The sequence below is a fragment of the Varanus komodoensis genome, unplaced genomic scaffold, assembly GCF_004798865.1.
Source record: "Varanus komodoensis strain SLA01 unplaced genomic scaffold, ASM479886v1 scaffold1, whole genome shotgun sequence".
Classification (NCBI taxonomy): Eukaryota; Metazoa; Chordata; class Lepidosauria; order Squamata; family Varanidae; genus Varanus; species Varanus komodoensis.
Genome location: NW_025335268.1, coordinates 73,872,070 through 73,893,467, shown reverse-complemented (window position 1 = coordinate 73,893,467; position 21,398 = coordinate 73,872,070). Strand labels below are relative to the sequence as shown.

Here is a 21,398-nt window from a genome sequence, read left to right as displayed (position 1 = left end):
GTGGTCCTGCACAGTGTGCAGCTCTTTAAACAATCCCACGTAGCTCTTCTTACAAAACAGGGAACTGGGAGAGCACAAGGCAGGCTCAGCCTGGCTGGCAAACACATTTCTAGGAACAAAATTGTGCGTTGACTGTATGCTTCTGCACAACCAAAGAGCATCTGTCCCGTAGACCATTTGGTTGATGTTTTTGTAGTTTTTGTACAGTGGTGGCTGAGGTGTGTCCCCCAGTGCTGTGCTTTACCTGCCACATCTTGTGCCATCATGAAGCTGGATACGGAGGCGCTAGTCCCGTCTCCCTGCCATGAACCTGTGTGTTGAGTCATCACATACATCCGTCCAGCCCAGCGCTGGCTCTTCTGACAAGCAGCGGCTTTCCATAGGCTCAGGTGGCATTCTTTCCCCATCCACCTGATCTGCTCTCCTTTCAGCTGGAGACGGACGCATTCAATGGAATTTACTTCTAAGCAACTGTGCAGCGGGCTGGGCCGCCAAAGTCTAATCAAGCATCCATGTTAAAAGGGGGAAAAGTTCTGGGAAGCAAAGGAGACTTGTATTTCTGTATTCACGCAAGGGCTTATTTTGGCTACAGGCCAGGGGCTGATCCCCCCCCCCCTTTCATTAAGCTTTAATGTGGCTTTAGTTGCAACTTGGGAGGGCTCAAACTATATTTTCTCAGCACTTTGGGAAAGGCCAAGCTTCCAGAAACATCACTAGTTAAGAACTAGTTGAAAGTCTAGGGTGTTTCTCCCACCCCACCCTCTCAGCTTCGCTAGAGGCTTGGCCATTGACTTTTAAAATCTCTAAATATAGGACAGGTTGTTCAGCTCCGATGAAATTGATTTCATTAGGAATGGAATACATCAGGGTAGGGAGGGAGGGAGGGAGGGAAAATAAACATCAGAAAAACGATGGCTTGTCACAGCAAGGCCTGCATGATCTGGAGATGCACGGTGGGCAAGGTAATAGATACAAGCGCTGGCGCTCCCAGTCTGTGTGGTGCAGAAGCGTTGGGCAGCAGCACATCATCCCATTGCTGTGCTGGGCGGGGATGAGGGGAGTTGCAGAGAGCCAGCTTCTTTTGGCACCACCGTGGGCAGGCAGGCTGCTGCTTGAACCAGCAGATTTTCATCAGGCAGAATAAAGAATTCCACTTCATTAAAAAGCTAAAAATATGTGCAGGCATATTGACCCCACAGAACAACAGTTGCAGGACACGTTCAAAGAGATTGTTTCCTCTGTGCTTTCCAAGCTGCCCACCTGAGACAGCACAGGAAACACCCTGTGCAAATGGAAGCACCTGTTTTTCCTCCGATATCCCTGTTGCTTACCATGCGAGTCCAGTCACGTGGATGAGACGGCTTGTGCCATTTCATATTTTTAAGATTTCACTGACTCAGCCTGCTCCCGCGGTGCTCTTTCCATATTGCAAAGGGTGTTGGGGAGCGTGCCTCACATAATCGGAGGGTCACACACGTGAATCCCTCCCAAGCTTTTCAAGGGACGCACTGCTGGAAATCACAGTTCTTAAAGAAGCAAAGTCTTTTGGCTGACCCATATTGTTCAGTAAGGGAGCCCTTGCGCATTTGGAACATGCAGATAAGAACAGAAGGGTTGGACCCATACATCCAGTCTCCGCTAAAATGGTCTGGTGCATTAAACTGATTTAATGGTTTCCTTCCTATGGGACCATCCTGAGATTTAGAATTGTGCAAGTGCTTGAACCCCTACCTCAGGCATAATTATTTGCAGGACAAATGAAATGCATGCTAAGAAATCCAGCCTGATAAGGCTGCCAGCCTGTTTGAGAATACAGTAGAGGGCAGGGTACATTAAACTGGGCCTCTCGTTTCATTAAGCTCTTCAGAGACCATTGCCTGTTGCAGACATAGCTATGCTGCAGCAGGATATCTGATAACAATTTTCCTGCTGTTTCCTTCCAAGGAACCCAGGGCAGCTCACATCATTCTTCCCTCAATCTTATCCTCACCAGAGGCCTGTGAGGCAGGTCAGCCTGAGAGTCTGTGACTGACCTAAAATCCACCAGTGAGCTCCGTGGCTGGGGAAGCGAGAACCCAGCTCTCCTTAGTCCCAAGCCCCGTGCTTTTAACCACTTCATCACACTGGCTCTCAGTATTGCAGCTTGGCTTTCCTCTTCATCTCATTCCATAAGTGAGTTACAAATCTTGTGGATTTATATATGTAAGCATCAAATAGAGTGGGTCTTACAAAAATCACTGTTACCTAGTTTGGGGGAAATAGCTGGTGCTTGTGCCAGGGAAGGACGATGACTGCGATTTATGAAAAAATGCGTTAAAGGCTACCATCCAGTGAGTGCTTATATAGGACTGAGCCCTAGAGGACTCAAGCGAGAATTACTTCTAAGTAAACATACACAGAAATAGTTCAGTTCTGCTGAACTGAAGCTGCATATGCCCCAAAACACTTCTGCTGCTTGTCAGATTACGGCAACTCTGTGTGAATGCATATTTGGTCTTCCTTTTCCTCTGCTTTTGACCTCCCCAGCATGATGGTCTTCTCCAGCGAGTCTTTCCCTCTCATGATGTGTCCAAAGTACGCCAGCCTCTCTTTTGTCCTTTTTGCTGCCAGGGTAAGTTCTGGCTTGATTTGATGTACGATCCACTTATTCACCCTTCTGTCCATCCAGGATATTCCCGAAGCTCTCCTCCAGCACCATCAGTTTCCTTCCTGTCAGGTTTCTTCACCATCTGACTTTCACACCCAGGCATGGCGTGTGAGATCTTGGTCTTGGTCTCCAGTGAAAGGTCCTTTGTGTTTTGGGGGGATCGGAGGGAGCATGTAATGCATTCCCGAGGAAGGTGTAAATTAATTTTGATGCTCTAGAAATAGGCCAAGGCATGAGTTTTTGCATGTCAAGGAACCTGTCTGAGTAAACGAAGGAAGGCGTGGGATGCAGTCCTGGACACCCTTTTCTGAGGGCAAGCTCCACTGAACTTAGTTGGACTTAGTTCTGATGAGGGATCATGCTGTTACTGCAGCAAGCACTACTGGACTCGGCTCTCTCCATCCACCTCCTTTATCCAAGGACATCAGAATAGCACCTGTGGCAGCATAAAGGGTGAACGCTCTCATGTTGTTTTCATAATAGCCCTATAAAATAATTCAGGCCTCTGGGCCAAAGTCACCCAGTGAATTTTGAGGCGTTGATCAGAAAGATCTTGTGTTTGAATATCGGGTAAAGCCCTGCACTGAGCCATAATAAGCCTCCCTACGCTCCCAGTGAAATGTTCAGGCCGAAATGTTCAGACTCAGCTCTGCGGGGCTGCTGAGTCCCGAGTGGCCAAACGCAGGTGAACAGAGGAGACCCCTCCCAGTCCACTGGACAGAAGGGGGCGCTCTTATGGCTGCAGCGATTGCTGCAGGTGTGAGGAAATTGCCTTCTGCTAAAATCCCCACTTGGACTTCGCTCTTGGAAGCACAGGAAGGAAGAAATGCCTTCATTTCTCAGAGCGGTCCTATACATGTTTACTTCAGAGCTTGCCTGACACAGTCCACGTGCTGCCGTGCCCGAGCAGACACGCATAGGATTGCTATGTTAAATTTCCTACAACCAGCTTATGGAAATGTATTTGAAAGGAGGTTTGTTTATTCAAAGTATTTGCATACTATTCACTCCCAAGACTCCCACTTATTCTGGGACTACCTGGCCAGCTTGTTGCTCTGTGATGATGCCAGGGCATTTTGTGAATTAAGCAGAATTTTTACAGGAATACACGGTCCCTGCTGGCTCCGTTTACTGAAGCAAAACAGTCTCATTACATTTACTCCAAATGTGGCCCCAGAAAAATCAGTGCATTGTTTAAATATCGTCAGGCTGCTTATCAGGGCAAAAGTGCCTCTGATTGAGTAATGCTGTGTAAAGGATGCAAATCTGATGTGCAAAAGAGCATTCCGGCAGGTGTCTCTTGTCAGGTGGCGGGAAGAACCCGGACATGAAGTTAAAGGAGCAGGTCCACCCTAAAAGTGCATCGTGTTGGAACACTTGCATCCTTACTCGGAGCCTATGCATACTTAAAAGTAAACCCCAGGCTCTTGGGAAGGTTTACTTCCAAATACGTGCATAGTTTGGGGGCATAAAAGGCGATCCTTAGTTTCATGCGCGTACTGAACTGGGTTCTGCTGGATGCCGTGGGTTTCGCTCCCAGGCGTGCGCCAGGAGGCCGACGTGCTACCCGCGCATGCTTGCTCGGAAGTTCCAAAGGGGATCGGCGGGGCATGCTTCGTAGGATTGCTGATACTTGCATGGGAGTGAGCGCCACTTTTCCGAGTAGGTCTGCGCGGGCTCGGGTCGCACGATGGAAGCCCTCTGCCCCTTTAATTTTGGAGTAAGCGCAGCTGAACGCACTGGGATTTAGTTCCCTACAAGCAAGCCCTCGGGTAGGGTTCCGCGAAGCCTGTCCTGTAATTCCACTCGGGCTAATCGCTTCGGTCTCTCCCGGGCCGCGCCGAAGGTCGCTCCGCTTCACAGTCAGCGTGCTGCGAACGGGACCCCCAAGGCGGCGCGCGCGGGGCGCCTGGCCCAGCCGCTGCCGCTCGCGCCCCTTGCAGGGGACGGGGCTGGCGCCAGCTCCTCGCGCGTGCCCGCTCCGCAAGGCGCCCCCCGGCGCCACGCGCGCGCGCGCGCGCGAGGGAAGCTACCTAGCGAGGGCTCGGCTCGGCTCTGCCGCGTGGAACCCGAGGCGGGTGGGCGTGGCCGGCGCCGGCGAGCCAATGGCGCCCGCGCGCCCCGGCGCCCCGCCCTCGGGCTGCTCGGCGCCCCGCCCGCCGCGCCTTGGACCGCGCGCCTCGGAGCGCCGTGCTCAGAGCGGGTGCAAGCGGATCACCTGCGGGCGGCGTGGCGTTCCTCCAGGCCCGGCGGCGCCCCGAGCGCGGCCAAGGGCGGGTCGCGGCCGCGTCGCCCTCTCTTTGGCTGGCCGCGCCGTGCCGAGCGGATTAAGGAAGGCCCGGGCGCGGGGAAGCCTTGCGGGGGGAGGGGATATGGTGGCTCTCGATGACGCCGGGGGGCTGCTCCCCATTAAGAGGAGTATTCGGGTGATCGATGTGCAGAACCAGCCTTGCCGGGAGCCGGAGGTAAGGCGGGAGCCAGGGACGTTTCTGCTTTAATCGGCGACCAAGGCGCTGCTTGGAAGCTGTAAGGTTGCCTGTTAGGGAAGCTGAAGGAGGAGCGCGCGTCCTTCAAAACGCGGTGGGTTTTACCGCCGAGTAAGTCTGCGAGGGATCCTGTTGCGCGTGCAAGAAGTCGAAGGTGCGGTTCGCTCTGACCCTTCGCTCCTTAAGCACCCCTGTTTAACATTTGAATGAGAAGAAGTCGGATTTCCGTTGAGGACAAATGTACCTAGCGGGGGGAGGGAGTCTCCCGCTAAGTAAACGACATAATTTTGTTGAAGATTCAGGAGAAGTAAAAAGCTAGTGAGTTTTTGGATTGCTGCCTGTAGACTAAGGTGTACGAGAAGATAATCAATAGAAATCGATCAGTTGCCCTATTTGTCCTTCTGCGCTGGTCCTTAAACGTCGTTTTGAAACTGCTGCTTACCAGGGAAAGCTGCTCTTAGCCCAGACTTCGACTAAGGAAACCCATAATTGCAGCAGGCAGGTCCAGCGTCTTTAATGCCGTGCCAAGTTTGTGTCTCTTGGCCTTCCTGTGAAAGGAAGCTGTCCGTGAGTGCGCTGAAACCCACCGGGTGCTCTGCCCAGTCTAGACTTCCTTATTCAAAAGGGAGCTAACTCAGCAGAGAGCAGGCATGGTTTATGCCCTGCTTGCTACAGCATGATAGGCCAGTGTGAAAGGGGGGGTGCTTCTGTGTGTGTCTCTTCCCTCTCCCTACCTGAAGTTCATATCGGAACCCTGAAGCAGCTGAGGCTTAGTCAATGGAATCTGCTACTTCAGTTCCTCTGTTCCCGTCTAGCATGGCTTGTTCCTCTTTTGCATCCTCTTTCCATGCTCCCTATTTTGCCCTGTCAAGATATTAAAGCTTTCTTCTGCAGTGCATTTATTATGCACTGCAGTGTAATAAATGCAGCAGGCGATGATGATCACACAATGGAGTCCGCTTACGCACACAAGTTGCTTCGCTGACTGCTCCTGGACGTACTCATATGGAGAAGTGACAGATGCATTTTCTTAGGGTTAGTCTGCTATGTTGAGTCAGTTGGTTTGTAAGTCGTTCTTGTGGGGTTATTATGTGTGCGTGATGTTACGGCATCTGCTGAAAATATTTTAATCCTGCAGAAATAGAATGCCTCAGGTTACCTTCTAGAAAGATAATAGGAGTCACAAGAACCAAAAAAATTGAATATATTGTAACTAATGACTTGTGTGACATAATACATCCTGTCCGGAAGTACTGGTGGTTTCTTTATGATTTAGTTGTTCTCCTTTATGAAAAGTGGAACTCTTTAAATGTTCTGACACGATGTTCTCAAGGATGTTTAGAAGCTGAGGAGACAGTGTAATCGCATTTCTCAGTAAGCTTTCCTTTTCTTGTTTGTTTGACAGCTTTTAAGTGCTCTTCTGTGTACAGAAGAGGGCTAATCCGTAGAGGGACTGTGGCAAGAGGCACTCAGTCTCGGTATTATTGCTAGTTCTGGCTGCTCTGGGATCTTGAGACATTCCTCAGCTGTGCTACCTGGGATGGGGTGTGTGTTTCCTGGATCTCGGGATTTCTTTGCTTTTGATATGCTCCTTTAGTTTGGACAAGCGTCATAACCTAAGCAAATACCTGTGGGCGTGTTGGGTTGCTGCTTTGCTCACTGAATAGATGCTTCAGTAGAAATGTGTGGATGTTGTCTGATTAGCATGTTGACTTGAAGACTACCTGCCTTTTTGAGGAAAAGGGCTTCAGCAGGATTCTTTGTTCACTGGCATTCATGCAGCTGTTCTTAAAAGTGTTTCCTGCCTCATTGATTTGCTGTATTTGTGGCAAAGAGAAGCTGTTTTAGTGAGACCTTTAGTTTCTCTGGATTTGCATCCTTCGCAGCCTCTTGGTCCAAATTGCTTTGTAACTTTTAGCAGTTGATTCCTGGTTATGACAAAATGGTAGAAGGAAACATTCGTCTTAAATATTCTGAGTTTTTTGGAGTGAGCTTAGGTTCTGCATCGTGCATTCAGAACCATATTGTGGAATCGCATTTAGTCTACTTAAAAGCAAATCTCCAAATGTGGCTGTCGGAGGGCAACTTTGGGTCCCAACTGAGTGGTATAAATCCTGTGCCCCTGCGGTTCTCCACTTGATCTCAGTGACATGCTTTGGTATTGTCACTCTCAAGGCCACCTTTTTAAGCAGGTGAGCCCAGAGGCCAAAACTACCTTACCCAGATGTTCCTGACCTTTGGCTTTGCCTGCCTAAAAGGCTTCTTGGGATTCAGTTCAAGTGGCTCATTTGAACATGAATTATTGGTTGTCTGAGGCAAGAGAAGCCTTGTGGGGAATGCTTTGAGTTCTTTGCTCTTCTACTTGCTCCTCATTGGAGTGTGAAAGCTGGTTTTCCACTGTAAGCAGGGAAGGATTTCAGATAGTGTGGGCTCTCTCTTTAAAATAGGCAACTTGACAAAGTAGTTCAGATGAAAACAAGCTTGTGGTTAACTGTTGCAGCTGTGGAACTCAAAGCTTGACTTTCCTCCCTCAGCAGGAATAATTGATAAGCAGCTCTTTGGAATAAGCTGGTTGATATAATGGAACCTAAAAATACTTGCTGAACTATTTTGATACAGTGGTAGAACCAAATAGTGTGGCTTGATGCAGACTTTTAGACTTCATGCTTCTGCCAGAAATGAGACTAGATCCAGAAGAAAAGAAAATCAGTAATTATCAGAAAGGCATTGGGTGAGGTACAAGGAAGGGAGGAAGAGTCTCCTCCAGTCCCCCAAACACATCTCCGTTTGGCTTGCACCGGCCTGGTTGTTCAGGTGTAATTTGTAAACCCACTCACACCAGGAGAATGCTGTGTGCTAGAAAAAAACGTTTCTGGCAGCCCAGGAGCATGTGTGTTTATCATCTTATTGGGGCACACCTGTGTGGTGTAGACATTTGTGTGTGCTTGGTGACATGTATGTACAGCATGTTCTGGAGCGTACCTGAAGAATTAGGTTCTTGAGAAACTGCCAGACTAGCTTGTCAGCTCCCTTCTTTTTCTATTCTAGGGTACGTCACTGAAAAGAGCCCAGACCCATGTTTACTTTCCCTGCTGCCCTTTTCTGATCTGCTATTGCAACACAATTGTGGAATGCATCTTAGTGCTTAAAAAGCTTTTTCGTAAGAGCAGAGAAGTCTCCTTCAAAAATTCGTGTTGATGTGTTCTTTCTTTCTCTTTCTCATTCATTTACTTTGGTAGTTGTCTTTAAAACAGTCCATCCTCATTTCTGACTTAATCTGGTGCACCATACAGCTCAGAAAATAAAAGCAACCATTATGATACAATCTATGCTGATTGGATGGAATCTAGTTTGTGCGTGTGTGTAGGGGGGTCATTGTCCCTCAGCCTCAGTTCTGCATCTGTACAATAATAGCTGCCTTCAGAACTAACTAAATAAGAGAGATGATAATATGGCAGATTGCAATAACCTTCGCAAGCTCTTGGTATAAGTTACAGTCATAGAGTGTGACTTGGCAGCCTTGTGGTGCTTTCCTCCACAAGTGCAGTATGGAGAGGGTAGGTCAGCTAGGACGAGGCGTTGCTCTGCTGCAGCTATTCTTTGAAGTGAGCGTCGCTATTTCGTTTACCCTGGAAATAGATACTCTCCCCGCACCCCCCATGGAATGCATGACATCATTTCTCAGAGTTTCTTGGTATCTTAATGGGACAGCACAGCTTTGTTGTCTTTGGGGCAGTGCTAACTGATTTCAGCAGAGCTATTTCTGAATTGCACTCCAGGGCATGACAGTAAACCTGAGTAACTCAGTCTTTCTCCTTTTTTGGTCGTCCCACTTCCTTTTTGCTACACAGAAGCAAAACCCCCAAACCTAGCTGCTTTAGCAGCACAGAGGAAACCTAATAGAAGCGAGTTTCACCACTAATATCTGATCTGCATGGTTCTAGTTTTCTTCTCTACTTTTCTGGGTTCTCTAAGGGAAAATCTCCTGCCTCAAAATAGCAAAAAGAACACAACTCCTTGCAGGTACAGACAAGAACAGGAAGATGCATAGCCTTGTGTTAGGTGGCTCTTCCGTGATGTAAAAAGAACTCTGATTTGTCCAGAGTTCTGTCCATTCTAGCACAGTTCTGTGCACAAAGTGGCCAGCCAGCTTCCCGAAAGAAATCTAGAACAGGATATAAATGGAACCTGAACAGGCTTGTGCAGTCGGACAGGCCAAGAAGATAATCCGGAAATGGTCCATTCCTCCATTGAAAATGACAGTACTGAAAGTCGTGGCTACTGCTTAGAACAAATTACGTAGAATGCTCTGTGCTGTACAAAACATAACATCATCGTGACTGTATTCAAGGGCTTGTGATCTGAGAGGGGAAAGAAAACACAGAACTGAAAGTGGAATCAAAAGAGAAGATGAGCTTCGTCAAAGAGAGACTAGATTGCATTTTTAAGGGAGATGAGGGGAAATCCCTGCATTGCAACCTTTTAGGGCCAGTTATGCAATTGAATAAGCTGACTTCTCTTGTCGCCAACTCTGTCAGCAGAGTGCTAAGTTATATTGTCAATCTGTTTCTTAGCACCTCCCATCTCAATGCACATTAAACGCACCATTGCAACTGTCTGTCTTCCAGGGACCAAAACATCTTCCATTGTGGGGATAATGTATTATTCCAGCACTGCCTTTTAGTTGTGATGCAGGTGTTGGTGCTTCAACAGTACCTCTGTTTTATCTGTGCACTGCCACAGCAGGGATAGCAACACACAAAGCCGTGCGACTGTTCTCCTTGCACCTCTGTGCCTCTTACACATCATTTGATAATGGCAACTTCCTGTAGTGGCACACAGTGCTTGTGTTATCCTCCGTCCCTCCGTGTGTGTGTGTGTGTGACAGAATGGAGAACTCTGCTAGGGCAGGAGCCCTGTTCCTTCACCTACCCCTCAGAACAGCACTCAGAACTGTTGTGGTTGATGGATTTTATTTGTGTGGCATTGCAGTAATAGCCCGCCTTGCTTCCTCCCGCAAGGAGCCCAGGGCTGGCCACGTGCTCGCTCTCGTCCTCCCTGTTCCCCCCCACCCCCACCCCTGCATCCACACTCTCCATGCCCGGAGGGAAGCAGGCAGGAAAGCGCAAAAACCTGTTCCCTGAAAATAGCCTTGCTTGTCCCAGCCACAGTGGACTTTGTTATCCCTGCGTCTTGCTCTCCCAAGCAGCTTGTTTGCAGCTGAGTTGTAGCTTAAGCACTGAAACAAAATATTTGTCTTGAAGAGGCCTGTGTGTTTTGGAACTGGGTACCTTAGTGTAGTCCATAACCTTGCTCTCTGCTGCTCTCCAGTCCCCAAGGCAGTCTGGCTACGATCAGTGCACTGAGCTTTGCATAAACTGCCTGTACAATGTGTTCTCTCGTTTATCTGTTTGCAGGAGCCTAGCAATAAGCGAGTCCGACCTCTGGCTCGGGTCACCTCCCTGGCAAACCTGATTTCTCCTGTAAGAAATGGTGCAGTGCGGCGGTTTGGGCAGACCATACAGGTAAAGGGGGAACTCGGGTTGTGGGCCTCTTGTTAGCAGTGGGAAGGGGCTGTGGAAAACGTCTGAGCCAGAATCGCAGGCCTCCGTGTTCTTAGTTTCTAGTCCTCATTGAACGCTAAAGGAGGAAATCGGAAGGTGGCTGACTTCCTCTTCCTTCAGCAAGCCACCTGTTGTCAAACCTGCAGAAAAGGGCATCAAAATTATTGGTTACTTCCCGAGTTAGAATACTTGGGTTTAACCATTCCTTTCCTTCCATAAATGCATCTGACTTTGGAACATCTTCTGGTGTTCCTTGCCTCCGCTCCCATGCCCACATTTTTGCACAAGTCTAAAAAGAGTCATTGGAACCAAAAGAAGACTTGATACGTTCTGGATGCGAAAAACTGATGGCCCATTCAGTGCCTCTGCTGGTATGTGGGTAGAATTAGTCCTTCCACGAGCCCAGTGCCATAAGATGAAGCCAATACCTGTGTGTTGGGGGTGGCGGGGTGCCTGGCTGCCGCCTGCGCCAGCACTAAGAGCTTGTGTGACATACTGCAGCCTGTGCTGAAGCCTGAGTTGACCCATCTGTTCAGAATGGGAACGTGACATCAGAAAAGCCTGTCATGTAAGATACACCATCTACCCAACTGTGTAAATACAGCCAGGGCTTGTTCGGGACGCTGGTGCTGTCATGAGCCGCCCAGGAACCCAGCTCCCATGGCTTGTTAATGTCACAGATTTGGCGGAGGTAGAGTTACACTATTTATGGTCTTGGAGCCAGACTCACGGCCCATTCTTTCACGTTAACCCTTATCCTCTGCAGCAGTTCAGACTCCACAGTGTGGAGGGGCAGGTCCAAGAAACAAAGAAAATGCTTGTAGATTAGCAGTTGCTCAGTCTCTTTTGAGGGCCACATGGGTTGGATTAGCTACTTTTCCCCCAGACAGGACTGTGGTTTATGGAAAGGACTGAGATTAAAACATACTGAAGCAGATTTGTACAATTTATAATCTCCCTCCCAGTTATCATGGTCTGCCAGGTGCTTGATAACTCATCTCTTTGATGAGTTTCTGGCAGGTAGTGAAACCAGGAGGTCTCTAGCAGGTTGTGGAGGCCCGACTTAAGGATGGTTTGGTAGATACATTTTGAGAGGTTAGTGTGGCTTGGTTGTGTGGCACGTCGTGTGATATGTTTACACCTGTGTACAGTGTTGCCAAGCTGCATCCCTCGTGAGCATGAAAGGTGTCGCCGTTGTTTTTCTGTCTAGTATCTGTGAAAATGCCTTAAAGTTCGTAATGCTGATGCCCGCATACAAACCATTTTCCCTCTCTTTCCGTGTGCAGCAGTCCTTTTCCCTTCGTGGTGAGAACAAATCGCCAGGTAACGCTCAGAGGCTGTGCAGCCGGTCAGCCGCCCCAACGCCTCCCAAACGAAGAAACAGTGTGCTTTGGTCTGAGACGCTGGATGTCAACATGAAGGAGACACTGAGCACCAAAGAAATCAAACGCCAAGAGGTAGGTGGCCCTTTGAGCAAGAGCAAGCCGCAGGTGTTTGCTGGGCAGGCAGCTGGGGCTGCTTGAATTCGGTGCTGCGTTTGGTTTCTCAGCATCTTCGCTTTTGTTTGTGAGAAAACCAGCGTGTTTCTAACCTTCGTGGTTTTGGAGGCATGTCCTGATGATGTGGATGTGAAGTAGTGCGGGGGAACCTGTGTCCACGCTGTGCTCATTCTGTAATGTGCCTGGCTGGGTCCTCCCCGCGATTCAGCGTCAGCGCTTAGGGCAATCTCTCTTACTGCCTTCTCTGGGATTCTTGTCTAGCATATCCCAAAGTCTGTAGAAGGCACTAGTTTAATGCTTGGAATAAAGTGTTCAGATGGGGCTTAGGGATGATTGCATAAGCGATGCATATACTGAACATACAGCTCTTGCATTTCCATGGTACAGTGTAGGGAGGCTGATGACAGTGCCCTCTCTCCTTCAGTTTGAAGAAAATGATGGAGAGATTGAAAGGAATCACAAGAGAGTCTTTCAGCCTTGCTGCCTCTCTGAGGACATAAGGCCCTATGCAGGTTTAGATAGCAACAGCCCGTGCTCTCCAAGGAGTACTGAGAGCTTGAAGGATTTCCTTCTGTTTAAACCTGCATAGTATTGTGCCCTTGAATTGTGGCTCCTAAACCGTGACTGTTTTTCCCCACTTTTTGTGTCAACACCACTCAATAAAGTCAACAGTGTTGTTTTAAAAATCAAACTGAAGGATTGTAAATGTGCTAACCCAGAAGTGTGATTCATATGCAAAAGATAAGCACTCATATCACTGATCTAACTGGCAAATTAGACGAGGGCCAAAGTTCAGCCCGCTTAAGTTCAACGCTTTCAAGTGGAACATAAGTCCCAACAGAGAGGCCTCTGTGTTTAATCTGGCTGCGTGTCCCAGCTTCAGACCTTCGTTTCGTGACAAGGCATTTACTTTTCTCAGCAATGACTCGACTTTTCCTTGCATGCGGCTGTGAAGCCCAGGCAAGAGGTTGCAACGTGAAGGTTGTACCACCCGCCTCCCTGTGAGCCCCACAGCGATCTGTTGCATAATCGGAAAAGCATTTACAGTATTCATGGATCTGACCTGACTGCAGTTCTGTTTTTTCCAGTATAATTTAACAGTTTGTTTCATCATGAAAAGCTCAGGAAGCTAGAAATGGGGCCACGTTTGTTGGCATTTCTGTGGCAGCAAGAGGGAGACTCTTCTGACGCTTCCCTACTTTGCGTTTGGCAGGCTATCTATGAAATGTCCCGGGGTGAGCAGGATTTGATTGAAGACCTGAAGCTTGCCAGAAAGGTTGGTCTCTCTCCTTTGCACCGTTCATTTTACTTAGTTCATGTTTTAGGTCCATCTGCTGCCATAAAGCAACCACAAATATTAGGGGCCCTAATGTTAATTATTAATTATAAATATAACTAATTGCCTATCTAATTAGGACACTCAGACAAGCTTCCGCAACGGGGCTGTCGTGCTGGGCTGGGTCTCGAGCATTCTGCGGATAAGTGAGCTCACTCTGTCATCAAAGGGGTGGGTCAAGCGCGTCCCTCGCAGCGAGAACCACACCGGGTGCCCCCTTATTGACTGCTGGATGCCCCTGCCGTCACTTCCAGGCCACATCCTTCAGGAAAGGGAGGGGGGATTTGTCAGAGAAGAGAACTCTGCATTTGCTGCCTTGGCAGCTGGGTCACGGGTAATATTTCAGCTACTTAGAGGTAGTTTAAATAGTTTCAGCAGTATATACATTGAATGCCTTAAATAAATCTTAAGGCCTGTCCTTTCTCAGCCTGACAGTAAACAGATTCAGCACGTGAGCCCCGCATCGTGCGGCGAGAGCCGTGCTCCCGCAGAGCGGCCCCAGATGCCTTGGGAAGGTTGCCACATGTTTCTTGGGACCTCACGGAAGTGGCCTCAGCATGGAGGGGTTGGCCTGTCCAGCTCCGAATGGCCTGGCCTGGCCTGGCCGGCCGGAGCCCTGCAGTGTTCCTGGCAGGCGTCTTCCCCGCCCCGCCCAGGGCTGAGCTTGGGGTGCTTGGCGAGCAGAGCACGTGCCCTGCTGCCAGGCGAGGGCCCTGCTGCTCGCTCCCCATCGCCGCAGCTGGATCGCCGTGGCCACTTGGCTGACGTGTGCCCCGCTTCGTTTGCAGGCTTACCACGACCCCATGTTGAAGCTGTCGATTATGTCTGAGGAAGAGCTCACTCATATTTTCGGGGACCTGGATTCCTACATCCCTTTGCACGAAGGTGAGCTGCCCCCACCTGGGAAAGTCTCAGGTTCCTATAGTTATAGAGACAGGAATATGCCCCACTTTCTGTTATTCACACAGAATTCAAGTAACTCTCAAAACAAGTCAGAACAAACTGGTTGCTAGCCCGTGTCCTGCTGCCCGAACGTGCCACGTGGTCGCTTCGATTCAGCAGCCACATCAGCGTTCCCTGTTTAAAAAAAAATCCTAACTAGTCATTTCAAACAGCACAGGGCCTCTGATAGGTGGACTGATGCTTCCCACTGGGAAAGGGTTTGGGTTAGGAAAGGGCGTTGCATGAGAGAGTCCTGTCCTGGTGACCCAGTGGCCCTCCTCTTGGACACGGAGAGGAGCTTCCCCTGTGGATCCACGGACATACAGGACACGCTCAGACTGGTGAGAGCTCCAATTCAGCAGGGCTTAGGGTTGACTTCTGCTTGTATATGTCTCAATTCCATATCTCTAGAAGTGTGGCCTGGCACCAACACTCTTGGGCCTTTACCTTACAGATTTTCTGGCAAGACTGGGAGAAGCGACAAGACCAGATGGGACAGTGGAGCAAATTGGGCCCATTCTTGTGAAATGGGTGAGTAGGTAACATCAGCTTCTCCTCCTCCTGGCTTTCTATTTGACACCAGCCCTTAAGAATTCATGGGAACATTAGTTAGGAAGCCAGATGGTCTGGAATACAAACTGATGTATCCTGCAAAGAATGCACCTATCTTCAGAAGAAGACTTGTGACTTCTATCCTCGCAGAATATGCTGCTCTTTTTCTCTGGTGTAATCACTTTTGTATCTGGCATACAAATCTTGAGGCTGCACTGGCCTCCTTTAACTAAGAGGTAGCAGGAAAGCCGGGCATGGAATGTGCCCCCTGGTTTGCTTTCTTTTCCCCTTGCTGTTTTACTGAAGTGGGAGCTGCATACTTGCAATTCCTGGAATTTATACCTAGTGCCGTAACGCGCCCAGTCACGGGAGAAGCCAGTTGCCGGACTTGCTCGAAAGGGTCAGCCACTGTGGAGCAGCAAGGAGCAAATCCGGTGTCGTTGTGTTTCCAGCTCCCGGGCCTGAATGCGTACAAAGCCTACTGTAGCAACCAGCTGGCCGCCAAGGCCCTTCTGGACCAGAAGAAGCAAGACCGCCGCGTCCAGGACTTTCTCCAGCGCTGCCTGGAATCTCCCTTCAGCCGCAAGCTGGACCTCTGGAGCTTCCTAGACATCCCGCGAAGTCGGCTGGTCAAGTACCCTCTGCTCTTGAAGGAAATCCTTAGGCACACGCCCAACGACCATCCTGATGTTCAGATCCTAGAAGAAGCGGTAAGTGGCTGTGGGCCGAGCTGCGGCGACCCTTTCCGGGCCGCGTTCCAGACTGCCAGTGATGCCCCTTTTCTGTTCAAGGTGGATAAGACATGCAGATACGATTTGTGAAGGGGAGGACAGCTCAGATTCCTTGGGGGTGGCCCACAGGGACCGCTGACTAAACGGCATTGCTCACAACATGCTCGATTCCAAGGGGGGGCGGTCTAACGAGAGGCGGCTGATGCCCAGATATCCTTGAAGATGGCAGATGGGCACCCGACACCCGGCGTAGCCAGGGACTGGCAGAGCCGCCTTTTGGGCTCCAGCTTCCACGTCCCCCGGCACAGGTGCCGCTGCAGTGCGTGGGAGCTGCAGACGGGAGCCACCCTGCATGGCTTCTGCTCCCCTCACGGTGGCTCGTGCCAGGAGCCCCCCACGTGAGAGTGAAGCAGGGTGGTGTGCCGGCGGGACTTCCTGCCTTGGCACCACAACGGCCCTCCCCACTTCATTCGCGCAGCACGATCCGTGCACTGCAGCGCGCTCGGGTTGTGCCGTCCTGCCGCTCCACCTCTCTGGAGAGCTGTGCTTATGTCTGACTTCAGTTCCCAGGAAGCATTAACTGGTAAACCCGTTTCTTGTAGATCTCCATAATCCAAGGAGTCCTCTCCGATATCAATTTGAAGAAAGGAGAGTCCGAATGTCAGTACTATGTCGATAAACTGGAGTACCTTGACGAGAGGCAGAGAGACCCGCGGATTGAAGCTAGCAAAGTGCTGCTTTGCCACGGGGAGCTGAAGAACAAGAACGGCCACGTGAGTAGCTGTCTCCGTAGGGATGGGGTGGGTGAGGCCCGTGCTGCCGTCTCAGAGCCAGGGATGGAGTACGTGTTCACGAGAGGGTCCTGCTTCCCGTTCGTGCGAGAGAGAACCCACTCTCAGCCAGGGTCCAGGGCCTGCCACTGCCCTCAGTTCATTCTTTGCCTTGAGAGAACCGTGTCTTCTTGCTGTGTCAGAACTGGAGATCCCTTTCCCCCTCCCCCTTTCCTGTGGTTGGTGTCAAGTTTGGGCTCAGGCACAAAGGAACCCATTAAGAAGCCCCAGTGTGCACGCCTGGCAGCTGCCCAGTTTCCAGAGGGTTGCGAAACAGTTAGCATGAAGCTACCATTGAAAGCACGACCGGCATTCCGTAGTGGGGTCAGGGTGTGCTTCCTGAGCGTCTCGGTGATGTAATGCGCCTCCAGAGCCATTCCTAACGTGTAATCCTCTGTGTTGAGGAAAGCTGATGACAGCCTGAAGTCCAGCATGGCCCTATTAAAGCTTGGCTAATGCTGCTTCTCGGAATAGAAGCTGGAACCTGAAGGTTTCTTGGCCTTCCTCCCAGCTGTGAGTAAAACATCTCGTTTGCAGGTCACCTTGACCTCTAATGGTTAACAATCTTGTGTCTGATCGAAGCTAGGTTGAAATGTTAATTAGTCTTACATCATCCTCCTCCAGGATCATGAGTCGTGCAGGAAACAAAGTCCCCTCTTCCCATCTTCTCACCCCATTAGCAGGCGAACGCAGAGGTTTCTGGTGCAGGGCATGGCCTGATGAGGAAATGAACTTTCTTAGGTGGTGCAATTTGTACATTGACCCAGTATGAGGAGGAAATAGTTCTGCTGTGAAGGCAAGGCTCCTAAGAGAGCAGGGATTAACTTATCTGAAGCTGCCTAACTGAGCCCGGTGGCTGGTTCTGTTTAGACTAGAATTCTTCATTCTGACTGGCAGTGGGTCTCTGGGGTCTAGGCGGAAGTCTTTCCAACCGTGCTACCTTGCAGCTTTTCGACAGCCGTCAGTGTGCTAACTCTGCTCTGCACTGAGCTCCTTGCTGGTGGTTCCACTGATGAGGGTCACGGTGTTTCTCATTCTTATTTGGGCCTGGGTTGGTGATGGAGCGTTGCGGTGAGCTCTCGCCTGTTTAAGATGCCACAAGAGGCCTTCTTGTTTTTGCTGCCATAGACGAATGCAGCTGCCCTCTTAAAATGTCCTACGATGTATATTTTTTCTGATCAAAGATCATGCCTGAGATGCTTTCTCCTTCTCCCTCCCCAGAAATTGTATGTCTTCCTGTTCCAAGACATCTTGGTTCTCACTCGGCCCGTGACACGTAATGAGCGCCATTCTTTCCAAGTGTATCGGCAGCCCATCCCAGTGCCGGACCTGGTGCTGGAGGACTTGCAGGACGGAGACGTGAAGATGGGGGGCTCTTTTCGAGGGGCATTCGGCAGCTCTGATAAAGGTATGAGGCTGCCCTCCTCGAGCGGCATGCGGGCCGGCCGGGACGCAGCCACTCTTCCTAATGGGGGGGGGGGTGGGGTGGGCATTCCTTGGGTGTTTGTCTCTCGGCTGGCTCTCGCACGTGCTTTGACACGAGACCAAACTGTGACTTGCCGGGTTCTGAAGAGTATTTAGATTGATCCTGAACAGGGTGACTTGGGGTCTGCATGCTGGTCAGACACTCTCAAGATGAGACTTTGGGCAGATTAGATCTGAAGAATCTTGACCTTGGGTTTGCTCAGCCTTCTGGAAAAGCAGCAGCATGGTTTAACCCTGCGTGATCCCATACCTGGTTCAGCTTAGCAGCGCTGCGGAAAACTCCACCCTTGTCGGTCAGCCGCTGCGAGGTCCGCAGGCAGTCCTGGTGCTGCGCCTCTGCTCGCAGCGGGGCTTCCTTGCCCATCCCATGCCACCGCTGGCGGAGATCTCCAGAAGGGACTCGCGCTCCCCAGTCACGCTTGGTGCGCGCCTTTGAACCCAGAGGCACTGCTGTGGATCTGCCTTTTCCAGCCGGCATCCTGCAGAGATGCTGGGCAGCAGCTCGCCTCGCCTCTGGCCAGCTGGCACGATGTGGCGGTGGGGAGGGCGCCGGGCATGTGACGCGGTAGCCCGGGGGAGCGCCCTTGTTTCTCCCATCCCTAAACGGAGAGGAGGGATAGTGGGAAACCCGTGAGCCTGCATGCGCAGCCTCTGTGGAGGTGCTTCTCTGCGCTCTCAGGTGAGCTCTGGGCGTGTGGACCCAGTGCTCGGATGCCCCGTTCGTGGCTCTGCTGCAGCATGTACCAGAATGCCGTTAAGTAACCCTGACCACACTCCCCCTCTGCCCCCACCAGCTAAAAACATCTTCCGGGTGCGCTTCAGAGACCCTGCCCCCGGCCAGTCCCACACGCTGCAGGCCAACGACGTCTTCCACAAGCAGCAGTGGTTCAACTGCATCCGCGCGGCCATCGCGCCCTACCAGCCCGCGGCCGCACCCTCCGAGCTGAGATTGCTCCCAGAGCTCAGCGAAGAGGCGGAGGAGAACCACCCCTCGGCGTCCAGCGCCAAAATCCAGAGGAGGCAGTCGACCGCGTCGGCCAGCATCCACATGGAGCTGGAGGAGAACGCTTCTGAGTGTGGCTCCGTGGCGGACGAGACGGAGGAGGCCAAGGCCGCAAACCCGTGTCGGAGACACTCTGCCCTCAGGAGGACCAGGGAGAGAGCCTCGACCAGCGGCAAGCGGAAAGAGACGCTTGTCTGAAGGGGACGGGCACCTTCCTCCAGTGTTAATTTATAAATAAAAGTGTACATTTTCTTTCCTGTAATGTGAGAATGGTGGGGGCTACTCCTTCTGAAGAGAAGTCTGTGTTTGTGTTTGTCTTTTTTATGGCAGCTATTGCTTTTCAGTAAACATGTTGAACTGGAGTCTGATTCCAAAAACAAAACACTCGGATTTCGGGGTCGCAGCAAGGCGTTCTGTACTTTCTGGAGCTGAGGGATCACGATAACATCCACCCCGGGATTTGATACTGAGAAGGGACGGATTTCTGAGGCTTGATTTCTGGGGAATAGAGAGGCGTGACTGCAGGACTGATTATTTTTTCAAAGCGAGTATTCTGCAGCAGGTGCTTCTCGGATACGTAGCTGCCCCCGGCCCCCTACTCTGGAGCTGGCCCAAGTTCCATAGGATCGCTTCAGTTTTCTGGGGGCGCCAAGTCCTGTTTCCCAAGAACAGACTCTCAGGCTCAACAGTTTTCTACCTTACCGACTGGAATTCTGTACTTTTTGTTGTTTGTTGTACATTCCTTGTTTGAATTGATACGACCTGCCAAGCATTTAATCTTTTTTTATTATTTGAATAAGTTTGTAGAGAACGCCTTTTGTACTTCAAATTCTGTGTATTTCTCAACGTATGAATTGGCTTTTCCTCCTTCCTCTCTCTCTAAGTCCTTGACGGGTGTGTGTCTGTTTGTACATGTGTATTGTACGTCATGTATATTTAAAAGCCAATTCAGAACTTTACCGGGTGACACAAAGCCATACGTTTTTGAGCCATTGGGGGAATGGGAGTGCCCCCGACCCCACCCCAATCGACCTGGGTTTCTGTGCCTTTGACAAGTAGCTCTCCTTCGAAGAGGAGAAGTCGGGCCGCCAGCTTCTCGCCCCTTCCCTGAGAAGTACCGCAGCTGGCAGTCCTGAGGGGAGGGGGCAGAGGAGCCGATGTGGTGAACCGCAGCAGGCGCTCGTAGCAGCTTGAACTACTGAAGGGGGATCGCAGTGAGCAGAGAAGGCTTAGAGCATGTCGCAGAAGGCGGAGGCGAGGGTACCATGAGTGAGTGCAAAAGGGTGAGGGGGTTTCGCGCGGCATCCGAGGATGCTGGCTGTTGGAAGCGAAGGAAGGAACGCGGTATGTTGCAAGGTAAACTGGTCCGTGGTGGTGGTGGTTTGTCGGTTAGTGGGGAGAAGGCATGAAACTGGTGAAGTCTATTTACTTGTGACTTAGTTTTTTGGAAGGCCTGATTGGAACGAGGGAGGGCGGTTAGCATTGATCGATCCGAAATAGCATAAAACAACAGTGAGCTATTAGTAACATCCCTGAAGCACTACTGAATATTGGCCCAAGAGAAAGAAGCGGACTGCAAATGAGTTTAGGGGGGAAGCGTTTCTAGTGCAGAGGGGCATCTGGCCTGAAACAATCAATGGGGTGAAATTCTGGACACAAGTGTAAATAGACAACAACCAAAGCACTGTGGTTCTCTGTAAATGTTTCTTTGTACAGTGTCAAGAGCAAAGTACAATTAAAACCCTTACAGCATCTTTTCTTGTATTGCTTTTTTTTTCTTTTCTCCATTTTGATAGCTGTGTGAGTGTGGGATTCTCCCCCAGGCCCAGTTGGTACAATCAACCCAAGAAGCATCAATCAGGTGGTTCTAACTTGGGGCGTAGCCATGGCTCAGGTCGCAGGGCCGCACTCTCCTACACTACAGCTCGCCTTAGTGTTGATGAATCTAGAGCAGACGTTTCTCCTGGGTTTCTGGGATGGTTTTTATTTTGCACTTTTACAGAAAACACCTAGCAGAAATTGGCACCATCTATTACGGAGCCTTCAGACTGCAACAGGGACCCCCCCGCCCCCCGTAAAGCACACTGGCCATATATTGAATTAGTGGTCTCAGACTTCAATTGGTCTTCTGATAAAACAGTCACACCCAGATTTGGTGGCTTGACTTCAAAGAAAGCCTTCTGTGTCTACAATGCTTGGCTATTGTCATTCGAGGAATAACATCAATTGCGCTGCGTTAACAGTCCTGCCAAGTGAGGCAAAAAGCTGGAATGAAGGCACGGTGACTGAATTTCCTAGGAAGCTTCTGTGACTCGTCTGAGAC

At 50.4% G+C, this 21,398-nt stretch overlaps 1 protein-coding gene across 1 annotated transcript; it reads left to right on the top strand.

Annotated features, from left to right (window-relative positions):
• Positions 1–4,919: 4,919 nt before the first annotated feature.
• NET1 (neuroepithelial cell transforming 1) lies at positions 4,920–20,829 on the top strand. The gene is made up of 10 exons (XM_044428991.1): positions 4,920–5,112; positions 10,551–10,658; positions 11,984–12,154; positions 13,410–13,472; positions 14,321–14,417; positions 14,929–15,005; positions 15,479–15,736; positions 16,360–16,530; positions 17,809–17,995; positions 18,867–20,829. Exons 1-10 carry the CDS (start codon positions 5,020–5,022, stop codon positions 19,271–19,273), a joined length of 1,632 nt encoding a protein of 543 aa, XP_044284926.1. The 5' UTR covers positions 4,920–5,019; the 3' UTR covers positions 19,274–20,829.
• Positions 20,830–21,398: the final 569 nt, after the last annotated feature.

What these genes read in the sequence shown, in the direction of transcription:
- NET1 (XM_044428991.1), top strand. Translation starts at nt 5,020, where the DNA reads ATGGTGGCTCTCGATGACGCCGGGGGGCTGCTCCCCATTAAGAGGAGT. An exon ending in GGCCCATTCTTGTGAAATGG is followed by an intron (nt 15,006 to 15,478) that starts GTGAGTAGGTAA and finishes TTGTGTTTCCAG; the next exon opens with CTCCCGGGCCTGAATGCGTA. An exon ending in TGAAGAACAAGAACGGCCAC is followed by an intron (nt 16,531 to 17,808) that starts GTGAGTAGCTGT and finishes CTCCCTCCCCAG; the next exon opens with AAATTGTATGTCTTCCTGTT.